This window comes from Mirounga angustirostris, unplaced genomic scaffold (genome assembly GCF_029215605.1).
Source record: "Mirounga angustirostris isolate CCGP_5_RB_7025 unplaced genomic scaffold, mMirAng1.0.hap1 SCAF_4, whole genome shotgun sequence".
NCBI classification, from domain to species: domain Eukaryota; kingdom Metazoa; phylum Chordata; class Mammalia; order Carnivora; family Phocidae; genus Mirounga; species Mirounga angustirostris.
Window position 1 is genome coordinate 76414719 of NW_026991712.1, and position 20161 is coordinate 76434879.

The following is a 20161-nucleotide window of genomic DNA, read 5'->3' on the forward strand; positions in this document are numbered from 1 at the left end:
CCAGTGCTCCATTCAGTATGTACCCTCCTTAATACCCATCACTGGGATAACCCACCCGCCTCCCCTCTAAAACACTCAGTTTGTTTCTCAAGAGTTCACAGTCTCTCATGGTTCATCTCTGGGGGTCACAATATCTTGAACAAGGTAAGAGCTCTCTTCTGCAGTCAACTGATGAATGGAATGACTGTATCAGCATCCTGACTCCCATACTCAGTTGGGAGAGGGGAACTTCCCGATGTCCTTCAGGACCTTCACTTCAGTGGCTGAGTCCTGGCTCCCCTGTGCAACTTACCTTGGTCTTCCTTCCTTTTCTTCATTGTCTCCTGGGTCTCTTCCTGAGGGTGTCTTTCACCAGCAGAATCTGACAGCAATCCTTGACTGGTGGAGTTAAGCACAGAAATGATGACTGAATTCCTCTATGGGAGTTCAGGTTCTTGGGGGCTTCGTAGAGAAGTCACGCTAGGGACAGAAAAGTGATGATTGCAGGGATTAAAAAAAGAGAAAGAGACATTGTCAACTCCCTGGCCAACACTAAGGAGAGTGTTTTACCCATTCACAGGTAATACAACAAAATATAGGTAATACCTGTAAGGTGCAGTCTTTGTGTCATCTCAGAGAAGACTAGAAGGAATAGAATGCACAGGAATATTCTATTTATGTATACTAAATCATTAATATCTTATGACCTGGTCTTATTCTAATTGGATTATTTTGCTACTTTATTTGGATGGGTCATTCAAATAAAAGTATGCTTTTTCTCCTCTCTTGAAAGAAGACCTGTCTGGAGAATGAGGCCCACAGTAGTTCTAGACTTTATTTTGAATAATCCAGATGCATACTTGCACTGAGGCACACCCTTCCTTATTACTAAAGCTAAATGGCGCAGCAGCTCAGTCTTAGGGCCATCCAAGAGAGGCTGATTGAGGCTCTGGGTAGTTGGTGCTCCCTGAGCCTCAGCTGGGGGCGCGAGGCTGGGTTTGGGTGGGCGGGACGGGGTGGGGCGGGCGCGGCCCGGGGCGGGGCGCCCTGGAGCTCTCCACCCAACGGGCCAGTGAGCCCCGCCGACTCCTAGAAGCAAAGGCCTGGCTGAGCCGCCACGGGTCGTGGCAGCCGCGCGCTGAGCTCGGCGACCGAGCTCGACTGAAAAGGTGCCTCTGCCAGAGCGCTGGGCTGCGGGTGCGCGGCGACTCCGAGAGCTGAGCGGCCCCGGGAGCGCGAGGTTCCGCAGGGACCAGGACGTCCCCTGGACCACTCTGCGGGTCTCCGGGAGCCGGAGGTGAGCTTTGGGCTTTTGACTTTCGAGGAGCAGTCCTGGGGAGCGAGGGCTTTGTGCTCGAGAGCTTTTTGTTCCTGGGGGCTCAGAGCAGCATTTTGGGAACAATTCCACCAGGGGACCGTGCCTAGGAAAGGGTTGGAGGGGATTTCAGGAGCCCGGGAAGAGGAGCCAGCGCTGTCCGCCTCACCAGTACTCAGCTGCAGCGAGATGTCCGCCCTCCTTTTTCCTCCTCTGGGGACGTGCGCCGGGGTGGGCATCAGCGGGTCCCGGGCTCCCCGGGCTGCTGGCCCCCGCGCGCTGGCCGGTGGGCGGGCAAAGTTTGCCTCTCCGGGTCCAGCTGGTTCTCTCGCTCTCGTGGCCCTGCAGGTTCTGCCTCTGCTTGCCCTCCAGCTGCAGCCGCCTGACGATGGAGTCCCCGGTCCAGATCTTACGCGGGGAGCCGGGTCCCACCTGCTCCCAGAGCACCTGCCTGCTCCCGAACGGCAGCGGCTGGCTGCCGGGCTGGGCCGAGACTGACGGCAACAGCAGCGGGGGATCCGAGGGCGCTCCGCTGGAGTCCGCGCACATCTCTCCCGCCATCCCTGTCATCATCACGGCTGTCTACTCCGTGGTGTTTGTCGTGGGCTTGGTGGGCAACTCTCTGGTCATGTTCGTGATCATCCGGTGAGTGCGGGGCCGGAGCGCCGCAGTGGCTGGGGTCGGGAGGGAAGGTCGGGCTCTGCCGCCAGGACCTGCGGTTGCGGCTCCCTCTAGGTTGCGGAAACTCCTTGCCCTCCGTGCAGGACTCTGGAGATTCTCAGAGGGTGGCCTCCTTGAAGTAAAGGATTTCCTGGAAGAGTTTTGGGTGGGGAACTGCGAGGTTCACAGGGGGCGAATCGAACAGCCAGGGGCGTTTTGAGCGTTTGAATGACCCTCCACTCCCCCTCCCGCTTCCCCCCCTCCCCCCTAACCAAACCCCTACTAAGAACTGTGGTCAGGGAAAGTACTAGGGCGTGGAGGAATGTCAGCGTCTTCTGGAAGGGAAGCTAGTTCCTTTTCCTGGCTTTTTTGCCTGGTTGCCCGCGCCAGTTCAGAGCACTTTGTTCTGTCCTTTGCAAATATTTCTTAAGGTGAAATTCAGGCCCATCGAATGCACTGGAGATATTCAGAATTTTCTGTGACTCATCGGATTGGGATTATGGTTTATGAACAAAAGCCAGTATACTATTTAGGGTTGTTGGTATTCACGCATGAGCCCTTTTAGTACTGAAATGTTATCTAATTTATTTAGAATATCAGTGATTTTTGTAAATAAGCCATCCAATATTTATCCTCTAAACTGTGGGTTGTGGAGGTTTTCAAAAATTCCTTTACTTTTTATTTTCCACGGAGAGAAACCGATGGTTCTATTTTGTTGTTCTTTGGTGGCATTACATTGAAGTCAACTTCTAATTATAAGTACCCAAATATCCACCTATATCTGCTAATTTTCTGGTAAGTGAAGTGATTCTTATTTTGACCTCTTTCTTTTTTTTTTTTTTTTAAGATTTTATTTATTTATTTGAGAGAGAGAGCACACGAGAGGGGGGAGGGTCAGGAGGGTCAGAGGAAGAAGCAGACTCCCTGCCGAGCAGGGAGCCCGATGCAGGACTTGATCCAGGGACTCCAGGATCATGACCTGAGCCGAAGGCAGTCACTTAACCAACTGAGCCACCCAGGCGCCCTTATTTTGACCTCTTTAAACAAAGAAAACAAGAAAAAAAAAAAAAATCCCAACTTTGCTCTGGGTGCCCTTTGATAGATATGTATTTCCCTTTCTGGGAGAGTTAATGCTTTGGAAATACACCTTTAAGAGTGAATAAGGAGCTTACATTCCTTTGAGACGTCCCTGTAAAATAAGGGACATAAGTCACTCTTTTCAGGGACATTGAAGGGATGAAGAAAAACTACGTTTTTGTTTTTTAATTCTAATTTTAGTTTAGCTCTTTATTTATTATGAACCTTAAGAACATTACCTATAGTAGCATGAGTCTTGGGAAATCATCATAATAAAAAAATGCCCATTTATCTGTCTATCTAGGTTTGAGAATGTCAGGTCTTTTATTATCATCTGTGCTCTGGAACTAAAACCCATCTTTTAAGCCTCCAAATATATATTGTAAAGCTCATTTAACCTACAATTAGTGTTTGTAGCTTGGTAGCCTTGGTTTCCATAATTGTGTATTGCATTTTATAGGCATTCTATCTGTGATGAGTAAAGGCTACAGAGGGAGAAAATATTTTAAAAGCACATTGTTTTTCCAAGTCCTTAGTAATTTCAGGGCTGCTCTCCATTAGAGAGAAGATTATAGCAACCAAAAGAAAAGACAGCTGTGTTCTCAATTACAATTAAAATTTTTAGGAGATCTTTGGTTCACAGGCTGTTGTTTTGTAATAAAACATTATTACACAAGAAGAAGATGCTAAGGAAAAAAAAACAACTCTGTTCCTACTTATATCATATTTAAGTGCATGAGCAAAATAAATACATCTTATTGTTATTTGAATGAGCACCTGAAGTTTTGAGTTTGAGAAGAGCTTCTTAGTTGCTTAACAACTGTTTATTTATATAGCCCTGCAGAGTAGGATCAAAAGGAATGAAGAATCCTAAAATATGTGCAAAGACATATCTATAGGGAACAGTAGACATGTCAGAATGAAAACAGAATTATAGATTAACTAGGATTTTAATGTCAAATATGAATATGAAGAAATAGAAGTAGAAATGAAATATAAATATATATAATAATTACATGTAATTATACATAATGAATAATCACCATTATAAATAATAATATAGTACACTTACTAATTATTCATATATTTATATAACATATGCAATATATAATTATATATATGTGTGTGTGTGTGTATCCAAACGATATCCAGGGCTAAAATTTGTTAAAAGGAGATACATTTAGCTAAAAATACGAAAGAAGTTAGCTAGTTCATGTAACATCATCCGTCCTCCCACTCCACTCCCAACTACTTGGAGATGAAGTATGAAAAGTGAGGAGTTTCACTATCATCCTGGAATGCCAATGTACTGAAACATTAGTTTGCTTACATCTATAGCTAAGAGTATTAAGGAGTATTTGGAGTTGGTTAAGACTGAGAGATGGTCAAAGAGTTGAAAAATAAAACCTCAAAAGAAAAGTTGGTGGATGTAGGTTTATTTCACTCGGGAGAAGAAGGAACTGAAGACTTGAGAGAGGTGGCTATGGTGTACACACCAGGACTGAGAGCAGAACCGGAGTGAGGAACTCATATGCAGTTTTTATAATTGATGTTGAGAGCTAAGCAACACTGCTTGAAAAGATGGAGGATCACTTTTGAGAGGGACACTATTTTAAAATATTACACATTGAAAAGGGGCATGGTTCAGTCATCTAGGACATCATTCTAAAGATGCTTGGATGTTGGGGCAGGTGCAGGTCCGAGATGGCCAGTTCAGACCTGGGGAGGAAGTTAGGGTTGTGGAAAAAGCTTTGACTATTTTTAGACCTGTCTTACAAATAGCTTTCCCATCTTGGGTGCCTGAAACGCTGCCCAGTACCCTCTGAATATATTTATAATTTCAAGTGTTTCCATCATTTCATAGGTACCAACTGCCATAACTGCCTAATATTAGGGCATAGTAACTTGTCATTGTGAAAACCAGCCTCTCTTCTCACCAGGCTTTGGGGTTTGTGGTCCTGGGGTGGGAGGTTCTTACCTCAGCCCTGGATCTCTGTCTTTGGCTCTTATGACACCTCGGGTGTGCCCATGGGTGTAGCACTTAGGATCCTAAGCCTGTGTTCTCTCCACCTCTTCCTGTGCAGGTCCCCTGCAGTGAATGCTGTGATACCCACCCACACCCACATCCTGGAACTTGCCAGGCAGTCTCATCTGTGACATCTTAAACCATTCTCCCACAACTTCCAAGCATATGACTGTCTCCTCCCCCAGCGGACATGACCAGAACCCAAGGGACACTAAATATATGCCAGGCCGGTAAAGCTCCCTATTTCACGTGAATCACAACTATAGGTGTCTTACCATCCCCATTTAACAGATGGTGAAAATGAAGGCAAAGTAAGATTAAATAAACTGACCAAGGTCACACCTTGCTGATTGTGGAGCCAGCCTGACCCCAGAGCCTGTGCTTTGGTTTACTGTTGAATTCATTGCCCTCTATAGCACTTCTGCAGACCTGTGGATACTTTCTTACCAGGCAGCCCTTCATTTTCTCCCAGATGCTCTTTTTTTTCTTACCTCACCTGGGCACCATAAACCATCACTGCAGTCTCTCTTGACAATACATTTGGCTACCTTGCCTTCTTGTCCTTCTGCCGTTGTCCGAACCTCAACCCTGGATCAAGCCTGTACCTTATCTTCCTATTCCTATTCCCAGCGAAAAATGCTGCTGAATAAAATCAATTTTATCTTTGTAAAGATACACTTGAAGGCAAAGTCACTGCCTTCAAATGTATCTGACCCCAAGTCTGCCTAGTGCTTTTATGTCTCTCTCCTATTTCCAGAAAGAGCCGATTTCTTTTCCCAATTGTCACTTAAAAAAACAAACAAACAAACAAACAAACAAAACAACAACCCAACAAAAAGAACCTCAAACTAATTTCATTGGCACTAATTCCTAAACCCTCTCCCTGGCCATATTTCGTCATGGTCAGGGGATGGTCTTAACTCAGTGGTTCACTGTGACACTAGAGTCTAGCTGCTGGGAATGCTCTTCCTACATATGGGCACTGGCAGCTGCCCTGCCTTGTATCATTCCATCTCTGTGGCGATGTTTCCTTCTTTGTATCCAGAGCAAATCCCTGCTCCTGAGAGTTGAATCTCATCACCTCCAGCTCTCCTGAGGTCTCTGCTGTGTTAGCTATCCCCTTTCTACGCTATTTGTAATCTCTTCACTGCTTTTGTCCCTTATGCATCTGGACATACTCAAGCATCTGTCATCTTACAGGTAATTAATATCCACGACCCTTCCATTTTTCTGAGTTCCCTTAGCTAATGTCTTTTCATCCTCCTGTGTGTTGTAGGTAAGTTTCTTGGAGGGATAAACCTCCTTCTTCATTTTCTTGTCTTCCACCTGTTCCTCAGCCCCATGTACTTGGGTTCCCTCCCTGAAGCTCCTTTACCAAAGCTAGAACATCACGTTTCAGCTGCTCATTTTGGGCTGACTGTCCCTTGATTTCTGTGGAGAATTGGCATGCTCGATCAGTCTTACGCCCTTCACTTTCTCTGATATCACCCTGTCCTTCACTTCCTGCCACATCCTTGGGGTTTCTCGTCTACAGCACAGACTCCTCTTCCTCTCGTGTTTCTTAAATGGTCATGTTTTCCAGAGCCTTCTCAGCTTTTCTGTCCTCACTTTGCACACTCTCTGTATTAGTCAGGATTCAATCAGAACAACAGGACCAATAGGAGATGTACATGTGAAGAGATTTGTTGCAAGGGCTTGGGTTATGTGACAGTGGGACTGGCTGAGCTAGTCTGAAACCTGGAGGGCAGGCATCAGCAGAGGTAGGCTGCTGACCGCAGGTGGAACTTCTTTCTGCTGCTCTGCTCTCTATTAGTGTGCTAGGGCTGCCATCAAAAAGTGCCACAAACTGGGTGATTGAAGCAACAGAACTTATTTTCTCACAGGGAGGCTAGAAGTCCAATATCAAGGTATTGTCAGGGTTGGTTTCTTCTGAGACCTCTCTCCTTGGCTTGCAGATGGCTGTTTTCTCCCTGTGTCCTCACAGGGTCTTCCTTCTGTGTGTGTCTGTGTCCTAATCTCCTCCTTTAATACAGACACCAGTCAAATTGGATTAGGTCCCAACCTCATGACCGCATTTTACCTTGATTTTGCCTCACTTTGCCTCTTTGAAGGCTCTATCTTCAAATACAGTCACATTCTGAGGTACTGGGGTGTTAGAACTTGAACGTATGTATCTGAGGGGACATAACTCAGCCCTAATCACTGCCAATCCCCTTTCTGTTCTCCTTAAGAAAACGCTCTCCTCAAGCTTCAATTTTCATGATAATTATGTATATATGTTCTCTTTTGTTTAATTTGAAGAAAAGCTTTATTCTTATAAAGGCATGCTTCTTTTTAAGTGTAAGGATAAACAAGGAAAAAATTATTAGGACAAAAATAACAGGAATCAAAATTAGTTGGTTTTTGGTCTTAAGTTTTGCTTTTTTCTTTTTTCATTAGTTTTCATTAATTCACTGCTACCACAATAAAGACCTCTAGGGGGTCAGTCTTCTGCTACCGTTGCCCTGAGAGTAGAAGACTTGTGCTTCCCTATAGTTCAGCCTGGGCAGTGTTGAAATTTCCTAAGAAGGACAACTTTATAAGAGGCTTAGGAAAAAACCAACCAACCAACCAACCAAACCAAACCAAAACAAAACAAAACAAAAACCAAAACAAAACCACAAAAATACTCTGGAAATGTTTCCATTTCCTGAACTCAAATTTCTTCTCCAAAGGCAGCCAACCCACCCAAGCTTGCTGAGTACAGAGGTTGTTTTTTGCAAGGGTACCCATTTTCTTGTTCATAAATTGGGGGACAGAGTGTTTCTTCTCCAAGTCACTGACAGAAGTCCCACTCTACGGAGACCATCTTAGGTCACATTGCATATACGGACTCAGGTCACCTCTGAGTTAGTCTGGGCCCCATGGCTGAACTTGTGTCAGTCCCAGGAAACTGTGTGGCTATCACCAAATTGCGGAGATATGGGAAGAAGTGAGGTGACCAATCAGAGTGTCTGATGCAGTGCCTTCTTTTCCATCCAGCGAAAAGTATCTGTTCCTTCTGGAAGTTCTCGTTGCAATCACAGCAGTTGTATGTACAAATATATTCCATATTCTCTCAAATGTCACCGTAGCCTACCTTGGATAGTATCACCAGACTACACCTAGCCAGGCATTGAAGAAAAGGCAGAGGCATATTGGTATAATTAACCTGGTGCTGCTCCCTCTCTGACATCCATCTTATCTCAGGCTTTGATTGAAAAATATGGTCTCATTTATCCTGAGTCCTCTCTTGGAATTGTTGAACATTTCCTTAAAAGTAAGCATAGTGAAGATCCCTCCAGAAATTATCTTCAAAAGTGCCTATCTTGCACTTCTCCAAGTAATTTTATTATTTCACAAGCTCTTAAAAGAGAGAATTGGTTTCATTGCAACTGGTGATATGGATTAGCAAAATAGAATTATTTTCTTCCCTGTGGAATATATGATTGGAGCTGAAATCCAAATCCTTGTGTTTCAGAGATCAGAGACTAACCAGCTGCATCCCCCCCTCCCCCAAAAAAGGAAAAGAAAGAAAGAAAGAGAAAGAAAACCAATTTGGTCATCAGGCATAGAGCTCCTAACCTCTAACAGACTCTAGGCAAAATTGTAGTCTTCAAAATCACTTCTTGATTCTGTTCATTTTATGAGACTTTACAATTTTTCCTGGTGCCTGTCTTTGAATTAGTTCTAGGAGGGACTTATTTCTGGCTAGGAGATGGTTGCCCCTCTCCATCAGTCATTCAGCTGTATCTCTTGAGTAGCAGTATCTTCATATGAACTGTGCAGTTGGCACTTTCTTCACTCCAGATTAACTTCTGGATGCACTCAGTTATCGTTGCCATGGGGGGCTCTGTCCTCAGTGCAAAAACCTAAAACTGTATGGCTGCAGGACAGTCTTTTTCCTAAGGTTTGGCTTACATGGTTTCAGTGGTGTAGGTAATGCAGGATCAAAACTGTATTAACAAAAGATTTGTTCCTCCACAGAAAATCAGCCAACTTTTGTTTGTTTCTTTCTTTGGAGGGGATACTGGCTTATGTCTGAGACAAGGAAGACTGATGTAAGAAAGGAGATTTTAGGAGTGGGAATAATATTGTAAAAGGCTTCTGTGTGTGTGTGTGTGTGTGTGTGTGTTTAAACACTTACCCCTTCTCTGACCTAGCAAGTCAGAATTTAGATGAAAGATGAGAAGAACAGAAAGCACGTGATGAATATGTGATGAATTGAGATATCCCAAAGGACTGGTCTGAAGGTGGGGAAGGGAGCCTTCAGATTAACAACGGTTAGAATTTCAAGCATTTAGAGACAATGGGAACATTTTTCTGAGCTCCTACTAAGTATTAACTTACTTAACCTCACAAGACAACTAAACTCTCTCTGCTTACCACGTTGCTTTCCACCCAGTGAAGGGACCATTTCCTTCTGATAAGAGTGCAGAGAGGGAGGGTAATCTTGTCTCTTCTCTACTAGCATCCTGCGGCTCCCTTCGCTACGTCAGTTTTCTGTATAAAATTGGAAAAATCATTTAAGATATCTGTGTACTTCTAAATATCCAGATAGTTGTAGGCCGAGAAACAACATGTCAATCACATGAGATTTGTAATTTTTCTACTGGGTGTTGTCAGGCATGATAAATGCTCACCCTATGTGCACAGCTGAATACACTAGAACATTCATTCTGGGTGTCAGGACCATGCCTACAGAGAACGAGCAGATCCTGGGCACCAGCTCTTGCAGTGAGATCACTATTCTACATTCTCTCACCACTCTGCATGGACAGCCTGCCTCCCGTGCGATGCGATACCTGTCCACCATTCTGGCCGTCCATCACTGCCAGCATGGTCACCGAGGCTGTGTCAGTTGTGGAACTCGGGGACACATTCTGCTCCTCTGTTTTTTCTATAGCTTTTGCTCTTTGCATATGGGAGGGTAATTCTGGGGAACTGAAGGCACCTGCCTGACATCTGAATGAATCTGTGGATTGACATAGTGAATGTGAATATAGTGAATGTAGTCAATTGCAGAGTCAGATCATTGGAGAAACAATAAATGAATTTCCTTTCCTTCCCTTAAAAATTAATAAGCTGGGGCCCTGGGTGGCTCAGTTGTTAAGCGTCTGCCTTCGGCTCAGGTCATGATCCCAGGGTCCTGGGATGGAGCCCCGCATCGGGCTCCCTCCTCAGCAGGGAGCCTGCTTCTCCCTCTCCCACTCCCCCTGCTTGTGTTCCCTCTCTCACTGTGTCTCTCTCTGTCAAATAAATAAATAAAATCTTAAAAAAAATTAGTAAGCTATTGCCCCTTAGTAAAGAACCATAATTTCAATGGTAAATAGTCCAAAAAGACATAGCAACTTAATTTTGAGAGGAACTGAAACTTATCTGGAGAATTAATGAAGCAAACTCATTATGTTTTTGAATAAATTCTTCTGAAAATTCACATCAGTAAAGCCATCATTTCTGAGCATTTAAAACATAAAATCTGGAATGCTCTGTATCTGGAAAACATGCCCAGGAAAATGAATAAATCATGCTTGTTGGCAGCGCAGAGAAAAGAGTGTCATTATGCTAGTCTTCCACTTTTGGTTTAATAGGACTGCATTTTCCCAGGTATCATAGAAATTTCCTTCTACCGAGCTTGGTGTGTTGGGGGTAAGTGGCCAGCTTCCTGTGGGTCAGGAGTGTTTGGTCACACTCCTTTTTTTTCACCAGGACCAAACAGCGATTCTTCAGTTGTATTCTGTTGGCCCGTAGGTATTTGCTATATTAAAGGGGTCTATTCAGAAAAATGACCATTAGGGTGTATGTTTGTTTGTTTCATTCTGTTGCAGCTGTGGTTTGATGGCTACAGATTTTTACTCCCTAAAGTCTCACTAATTTGTGGTCTCAGGCAAGCCATTTACTTCCTCTTTACTGTTTCCTCACCCAAAGGATGGGTATTGTTTGTGGAAAAACTGCAACACTACCTATAATGTACATGACAGCCTTTGTCCATGGATGGGCAGCGTGCTAGTGTTCAATATTAGTATTCCCTGACTCATGCCCCATTCCCTCATATCAAATGGTTTTTTTACCCTCATGATACGTATTTCACCACACTTATCAGAATGCTTTTCAATCTTTAGCTGCTGGAAGGAGCAGAACTCACAGAATCACATTATTTCTCTGATAAAATTTCTGCCTCCTTAAGAAACTTTGGAATGACAGCCCTGAATTCCTTTACTGATTAGCTATGGACTCTAAGAACTCCTGAGAATCATCTCTAAGACTGCTTACTCTTCAGAAGAATTGGGGGCAGTGGAATCTTATGGGACTGTCAGGCAGGTTATTAGGACCGGTGCAGGTCGTCAGTGACCACAGTAATGATACTAGCAGCAGCATTAATGACTGTGAGGGCTGGCATCCCGTGAGCAATCATCAAATACCAAGTCCTGTGCTGGGTACTTTGAGGGATTGTCTCATTTAGTCATCAAGATAACTCTGCCAGATAGAGTTCCCAAAACAGAGTCTGTCCCATAGTAAGCCCTCAATGAACACTCCACATGGTTTTGCCTCTTTGGTATTCAAGGTTCTCTGTGCCCTGACACCCCTTTTTCCAGCTCAGCCAGGTTCCCATTACTGTAGCCATGAAAGCTTCTCTCTCCAAATCCTTCTCAAAGCTCAAGATCCTGTCCAGGTTTTGTCTTCTTTATGATGTGTCCTGATCTCTTCACTACACGCTGATCCTGCTCTTCTGTCTATTCCTCTAGTTCACGTTGTAATTTTGACTCAGTCAGTTGAAAAATTCCCTGGGGCATGGTCTGTATATTGAGTTTTTCAATCATCCTCAATGCCCAGTATATCGCTGTATATGGAGCAGACACTTAAAAATGTGTTGAAATAATGAAATGATAAAGACAGGGGAGGAAGCTTGACTATAACCAGAGAGAAGAGAGGGTGTGTGTGTATTGTCAGCATGGGGGACAATTGCAGGTAAGAGCTAAAAATAACTTTCCAGTAAAATGGGAAACATGTATGTATTTAAAGATATATGGTGATTACCCATCAAGATTATGGGTTTATTATGCTGTCATAAAGCTAAAAAGGAGCTCCTGATTAAAGAAGCATCATTTAAATTTAAAATAAAGCACTCGGGCAATGAACCTCAACAGCAAGGGATGCTAATAATTCAAGAATGAGCTCTTCTACCTGCACAGTGTCTGAGCACAGCAGGCACATGGGAAGGACGGGGAGATGTGAGACTGCTGTGGCTCAAGGTCAGTGTTCCTCCCGCTGGTGCCTCATTTTTCTCCTGGCAAGTGCCAGGCTCTCCCAGAAACCCTGCCTGGTGACATTGGTTCCTGATAGCTCAGCAGATAACCTTGTGTGCATATGGCTGCCAATCCAGCAGACACCCCTCAGTTCTCTGTAAAGAGAACTCCAGTAGGAAGGTCTTGAGTTAACATATGATGAGAAGCATTTCTTACTCCCAGAGACACCCTCCGCCATGTAGCCAGGCGATGACCTTCCTTACAGCCGGCACCCTGGGTTCTCTGGTTGACCTCTCTTCCTGGCCTGCTCCTGGCATCCCGTCCAGTACACATTACCATCGTTTTCAGGTTTGTAACATTGACAAGTGTAGTGAGGACAACCCCACAGACTTTGCTCTTTTAGTGCCATATGCCCCTGTGGTATGTATGCTAAAAAGTGCAACCACTCGCTGCCAGCCGACTTCCAGCTTCTCCACACGAGCCAAAGCTTCCCACCCACATGGTGCCATTTTACTTGAAATATTTGCACATTTTTGTAAAGCAGGGTGGATGAAATGGAAAATCATTTCATATCTTATCATAGTAAGAAAGTGTACTTTTTTCTCCCCTCAGGGGACATTTGACTGAAAGGACTAGCTACTATCTCCTTTTGATTAAATGAACAATACCAGAGTGCTCAACAAGACTGTCTTTGAGGGTGAGGGTCTTACTATCACACTTTTTCACAGGATCCGGTCCAGTGTAGTACATAAAAGACTGTCAGTAAATATTTGTTGAACTCATAGTTTATTCACTAGTTTGAATTATACCTGTCAGTTCTCTCTTTCAGTGTGGTAGGTTTATAAGTATGTGTCTTCCAGAACCCTGGGAGAAGGCCTTGCCCTTCTGCCCCTTCCAGATCATGCCACCGAGGTCCGCCTTTGCCAACATTAGAAACATCACTTTAGAGTGCCTGGGTGGCTCAGTCGGTTAAGTGTCTGCCTTTGGCTTGGGTCTTGATCCCAGGACACTGGCATCGAGTCCTGCACTGGGCTCCCTGTTCAGCAGGGTGTCTGCTTCTTCCTCTGCCTACCCCCCCACCCCCCTGCCCCTGCTTGTGCATGCTCCTGCTCTCTCTCTCTTTCAAAAATAAATAAATAAAATCTTTAAAAAATAAATTAAAAAAAGAAAAAGAAACATCACTTTACTCATCTGAGTCTAACTTGCTTCACTAATATTAGGGAGAAGACATAAATCTCCTGGCTAAACTCAAGGAGTCGTTGTCTCGAGAATCAGATAAAAATACATGGAGGTCAAAGTACTGGTCTTTGTAAATTATACAGTGCTGGGGGGATTTAAGAATGCAGAGACTGGCATCCAGCACCCAGGTTTGAGTCAGCAATGCTGTTTATAGCCATATGACTTTGAGAAATGCACATAACTCCCGTGATTCTCAGTGGTGTCACCTGTAGGTATCAGTATCCCTACCATGTGATGCTGTGATGAGGACTGAATGGGATAAATATGTGGGATGTATACAGAGTCTGACACAGGGAGTGTTAGAAATAAATGGTTAGTAAGATCATCATCATTAACATGAACCATCTCAAAACGAGAGTGATGCCCTGACATCGGGATGCTGGCAGATCCAAAGGTCTCCATGAAAGGAGGGTGCAGGTATGTCTCTAGGTCTCTGGTAAGTGTCTCTGGCCTTGGGGGATGGTGGCAGTGGTAGTCCCTACATGAATGGTCTGGCCAGAGCTTGTTTCTCTGGGAGCAAGAACCTTTGCTACGATTAGTATAGTTAAAATTAGTGTAATTTGTAGACATTTCTGTTATAGGAGCTCATCTCTCTTATTCTGAGATCTGATGACAGAATTTAAATTCTTTATAAGTTCAAGTCTTAAGCAATTTCATATTTATTTTTTAAAGTATTTTTGAAAAGCTAAGAGAAAATCATCATTTTATGATTAAAGATGCATATTATATACATATTTTTGCATCAAATTTTTATTTACATTCTAGTTAGTTAACATATAGTATAATATTTGTTTTAGGTATAGAATTTAGTGACTCATCACTTACATATAACACCCAGTGCTCATCACAAGTGCCCTCCTTAATGCCCATCCCCCATCTAGCCCATCTCCCCACCCACCTCCCTCCATCAACCCTCAGTTTGTTTTCTATAGTTAAGAGTCTCTTATGGTTTGCTTCCCTCTCTTTTTTTTCTTCCTCTATGTTCATCTGTTTTGTTTCTTAAATTCCACATATGAGGAAATCATATGGTATTTGTCTTCCTCTGATTGACTTACTTCGCTTAGCATAATACTCTAGCTCCATCCACATTGTTGCAAATGGCAAGATTTCATTCTTGTTTATGGCTGAGTAATATTCCACTGTATATATAGACAACATCTTCTTTATCCATTCATCAGTCGGTGGACACTTGGGCTCTTTCCATAATTGTTGATAAAGGTGCATATTATATTTTATCATAACTCATATTTCATTCCATTCACATTCCTCTAGCATGTAAGGTCACAGGCGTCATTTTTACTATTATCTTTCATATTCAAGGGGAACAATGGCTCTAACTAAAAACTAGGTTCCTTTTTTTCTTCTTGTGGTGACTGATGGCCACATACATAAGGGAGGGAGAGGAGTTGAAGACCATGAAAAAAATTAGACATATTCTCTGGATTAGGGGCATTCCATTAACTATCTCAGGAATTCTATGAGATAAACATTATATTTCCCATTTTATAGTTGAGAAACTGAAGCTCCATTTTTAGTAACCTCTCCAAAATCTTACAGTGGGAGGGAAAAATAAGGACTAGAACCTAGGTCTACCCAATTGTGTGAGACAGGGGATGTCTGTCTAACTTCATAAAGTAAGAGGAGAGTATCAGGGTCACTAAATATGAGAGCAGAAGTCAAAGGTACTGCCCACTACAATCTTTGTTAATATCAGGGATTCTTGGAGAGAAAGTTGACAGAATAGGAGGTTGGCTTATAAGATGTACTTTTCAAACACAAAACCATACCTTAAAGAAGACAACATTTGAACAGATAGCATTTCAGTCTTGCTCACTGGAAACATTTGCTCTGTCTCGGGAAGTGGACTTCCCTAGTTATCTGTGCCTTTATAATGCCTATGCTCTGAGCATTGGCCATATACATTTAATCACTATTTATTTATTTATTTATTTATTTATTTAGAGAGAAAGAGCATAAGCATTGGGGGGAGAGGCAGAAGGAGCAGACTCCCCACTGAGCAGGGAGCTCAGCATGGGACTCGATCCCAGGACCCTGAGATCATGACCTCAGTCGAAGGCAGATATTTAACTGACTGAGACACCCAGGCACCCCACATTTAATCACTTTCTAAAACTTATAGGCCTCTTAATAATATTTAAGTGAAAATTGTAAAGGTAAAACATAACCTATTTTAAAATAAACGTATTCTCCAGATTAAAGCACTCTTTAGATAGCAGAGCATAAAAATGGAAACCCAGATACTGACTCTGTGCCATTCTTTACCATGCGTTCATCCAAGCACAGACAAACCATTTTCTAGCAAGAAGAAAAGAGAGGAGGGGAAGATTTGGGGGGAGGGTGAGTGGGATGCTGAGAGTGAAGTGTGATCCTGTGTGTCACACATTTTGAGCCAGGTCAACTACTGCCTTTACCTCAGGTACAACAATTTGGTTTTATTATCTTTATGTGACAGGACCTGAAACTCAGAAAATCATACACTGAATCCAGACTCTGGATGATCTGACTTCATAGAAGTCCTGCCTCCCAGGAGAGCCAAGGCTGTTCTGTCACTACATGTTTTAAAAGAGATTTTTGTCCATAAATTTCTCATGTAGAAATTTATGTATTGAAAGACACGCTAGCAGGGATCAATAAAAAACATTGATATTGATTTTATAGCCAAAGCGGTAATTTTCCATAAGACAGTTCCTTATAAGTGACCTTTAATAACAGTCAAAGCCATAACATTAAGAAGGTACGTGGGGCATGACTGAGTTAATTACAATAAGGCCTACAAATCTGAGGTGTGTAGAAAGTAATTAACGTGGATTTCCCCTACATATTCAAAGGCATTTGGCCTCTGAAAACCTGCTGATACTGTTTGGAATGTTTCATGCCCTATAGATCCCTCAGAGAGCATTCTCGAAGTAAAACAATCTTCTTAATTCAGTTTTAGTTGAAAATGGAATTGTTCTCAACTTCATGTTATAATGGAAAGAATAATTTGGGCTTAAAGGCAATTTTTTTTTTTAAAGATTTTATTTATTTGACAGAGAGAGACCCACAGCGAGAGAGGGAACACAAGCGGGGGAGTGGGAGAGGGAGAAAGAAGCAGGCTTCCTGCGGAGCAGAGAGCCTGATGTGGGGCTCGATCCCAGGACCCTGAGATCATGACCTGAGCCGAAGGCAGACGCTTAACGACTGAGCCACCCAGGCGCCCCAAAGGCAATGTTTTTGACCTGTTTTGAAAATTACTGTCCCCTCAGTTGGAAGAGGAAACAACTTATGTGCTTTAAAAATCTCTCAAAATGAGAGTGAAGAAAAACTGAATTATTTCTCACCTACTGTGCTAGATTACATTTAGTGCTGTGATGTGTATAAGGAAGAACTCAGCCTGCTTTATTTACATAATGCATTTAAGATGAAAAACTAATGGCACACTGGCAAACAAAAATCAAACTTAGCTGTGTTTTAGCCATTGAAATTGAATGTATTTTAAAAATGAAAACCAGGGCGCCTGGGTGGCTCAGTTGGTTAAGCGACTGCCTTCGGCTCAGGTCATGATCCTGGAGTCCCTGGATCGAGTCCTGCATCGGGCTCCCTGCTCGGCAGGGAGTCTGCTTCTCCCTCTGACCCTCCCCCCTCTCATGTGCTCTCTCTCATTCTCTCTCTCTCAAATAAATAAATAAAATCTTTAAAAAAAATGAAAACCATTTCGATTTTTCAAAAAATGTAATTACAGTGATGGATTTCTCAAAATGACCCTGAGGAAAAGTTGAGTAAGCTTTATCTTTGTTTTACACAGGGAAAGGGAAGTAATAAAGTATGTAAAAAAAATGCTTAAAGGCAAGCAACTCCGATAGGATTAAAATGAATTGTCAGTCACAAAAGAAAGACCTGTATTATGTGTAAGTCTGTCAAAAAAATCTGTATGTATATTTATCTATTTATCTATGCTATTTTCTTCCCCTTTTTAAATTTAAATATATTTTGAACAAAGCACTAGAATAAAAGCTAAGTCAAGTCAGAGATTTTTGTCCATTTTTCCTACTACCCTTAATAACTAGAAGTCTTTTATATATTAGATGCTCAATAAATATGTAAAGAATAAGTGAATGAAAAACAAATTTAATAATTCAAAGGTTGTTACAAATACATTTACTTCATGGACTTGACATAAAGTTGAAGAGAAATGATCTTGTTTCTTGTCTTTTAGATACACAAAGATGAAGACAGCAACCAACATTTATATATTTAACCTGGCGTTGGCAGATGCTTTAGTTACTACAACCATGCCCTTCCAGAGCACGGTCTATCTGATGAATTCCTGGCCATTTGGGGATGTGCTGTGCAAGATAGTAATTTCTATTGACTACTATAACATGTTTACCAGCATATTTACCTTGACCATGATGAGTGTGGACCGATACATTGCTGTGTGCCACCCTGTCAAGGCTTTAGACTTTCGCACACCTATGAAGGCAAAGATCATCAACATCTGTATTTGGCTCTTATCATCATCTGTTGGCATATCTGCGATAGTCCTTGGAGGGACCAAAGTCAGGGAAGGTAAGGGCAGTCATGTTCATCTCATTTTTAACCACCCTACTTCTAATTATACAAACTTTTAATTTGCAAATGAGTAGGACACATATCTAGGGGAAAAACCAAAAGCTAGTGGAAATATAATGCCTAAATCCATGGATGAAAAACACAACAGTTTTGTGCTTTCCATATCTAAACATAGGATGGGATAAAGACATTACCCAAACACAGATGCCCAACCTATCTGCTATTCTGGAACTGCTTATCAGAATCTGGAGGGGTGAGGATGAAGCAGGGAACCATAGGCATGTAGATTTTTAGAATGCAATCCATTGTATGCTGGCAATTGTAAGATACACCTACTCTCTCCTCTTCTTTCTCCCTGAAAAAGGGCCCTAAATCATTAGAGACCTCTGCTGGCTCTTTACTCTTTTTCTTTAGGGGTTAGTCTCCATGTTACTATCATAACAACTTCATTTGGCTGTAGGACATTCAGAATTAGGTTCACAGATGGATGATAGTACACATGAGCAAAACTTAGATTTTGGACATACTAGTTCTTACCCAATGCAAACAGGATACTAGATGTTTTCCCAGTATTGCTACGCTAGTGGTTCTCACTCCAGGCTGCCTGTTGGAATCACCTGGGCACCTCAGAAAATACAGATGATCCTTGATTAATGTGGCGGGCACCGGCCCCATGCAGTCAAACATCCTTGTATGACCTTTGACTCCCCCAAACTTAACTACTAATAGTCTACTGTTGACCCAGAAGCCTTACTGATAACATAAACAATTGATTAACACATATTTTGTATGTTTTATGCTTATATGCTGTATTCTTACAACAAAGTAAGCTGGAGAAAAGAAAATGTTATGAAGAAAATCATAAGGTAGAGAAAATACATTTATAGTACTGCTCTGCAATGAAAAACAAATCTGCGTATAAGTGCACCTGTGCAGCTCAAACCCATGCTATGCTGTTCAAGGGTCACCTATATTGCTGCCTGGGTTCCCCCCTGGAGGCTCTGGTTTAATTGAACTGAGGCACAGTCTGTGTATCAAGATTTTTTTTTTAAATATTTTTTATTTATTCATCAGAGAGAAAGAGAGAGCACAAGCAGGGGGGAGGAGCAGAGGGAGAGGGAGAAGCAGGCTCCCCGCTGGGCAGGGAGCCCGATGCGGGGCTCTATCCCAGGACCCCGGGATCATGACCTGAACCGAAGGCAGATGCTTAACGACTGAGCCACCCAGGTGCCCCTCAAGATATTTTTATTTATTTTTGAAGGAGGGTGGGCATTGGGAGGGGGAGAGAGAAATCCAAGTGAACTCCATGTTGAGCGTGGAACCCAATGTGGGGCTCACCCCCAAGATCCTGGCTGAAACCAAGAGCCAGATGCCTAACCATCTGTGCCACCCAGGCACCCCTGGGTGTCAAGATTTTTAAGATGTCCCCAGGTCACTCTGAACTGCAGCCAGGGTGAGAGCTACTGTCGCAGCAGTTTTGCTTTACTAGTAAAAGTAAAACTATGAAAATATCTTTGGTCTTAGTAGAAATTCATTGGAAAGAGGGGAGCAGAACTCTGGACTTCATAAATGCTATTTATTGCCGTAGCAGTTCTCCAAAAGGTCTAGTTTGTTAGGGAGGCTCATGATACCTGTAAATACAGATAATTGAATATGTGTAGTAGGGACTGCCCGATCATAGAAAGGGCAGGTGCTAAAATCATAGCTTATCTGGCATAGTCCACATTTGTAATGAAACACAACCTTTTCCCTCTGAAACTATAAAATGAATTTCCAGCTTAGCTGTGGAAGGTGTTAAGCTATAATACTTGGTAAATTTTAGGATATGCCAGAATTTATCAGAGAAGCATTTTAAAGTATGATTAATTACACACAGGATTTTGTTTCTTCATGCATACAACAAATGGAAATAAAGTTACAAGAAACTCTTCCGAGCTTAGGGTGTTGATACTTAATAACTGGATTCGAGAGGAAAGGCTGCATATACGCCATGAGGACTGGAAGAATGGGCCATGTAATAAAAGAAGA

General features: G+C 42.6%; 1 protein-coding gene across 3 annotated transcripts in view; it reads left to right on the top strand.

The window, feature by feature from the left end:
- The first annotated feature begins 1064 nt into the window (after positions 1-1064).
- Positions 1065-20161, top strand: part of OPRK1 (opioid receptor kappa 1) — a 33526-nt gene continuing 14429 nt past the window's right edge. Inside the window, exons 1-3 of one of the 3 annotated variants that reach the window (XM_045896558.3) lie at positions 1065-1276; positions 1643-1939; positions 17778-18130. In XM_045896558.3, coding sequence (XP_045752514.1) covers positions 1683-1939; positions 17778-18130 — 610 coding nt within the window. In that variant the 5' untranslated portion in view covers positions 1065-1276; positions 1643-1682. Of the gene's footprint in view, positions 1277-1642; positions 1940-5115; positions 5288-17777; positions 18131-20161 lie in introns of those variants that run through there. The other 2 variants (XM_064588337.1, XM_064588338.1) reach the window with 2 other exon arrangements.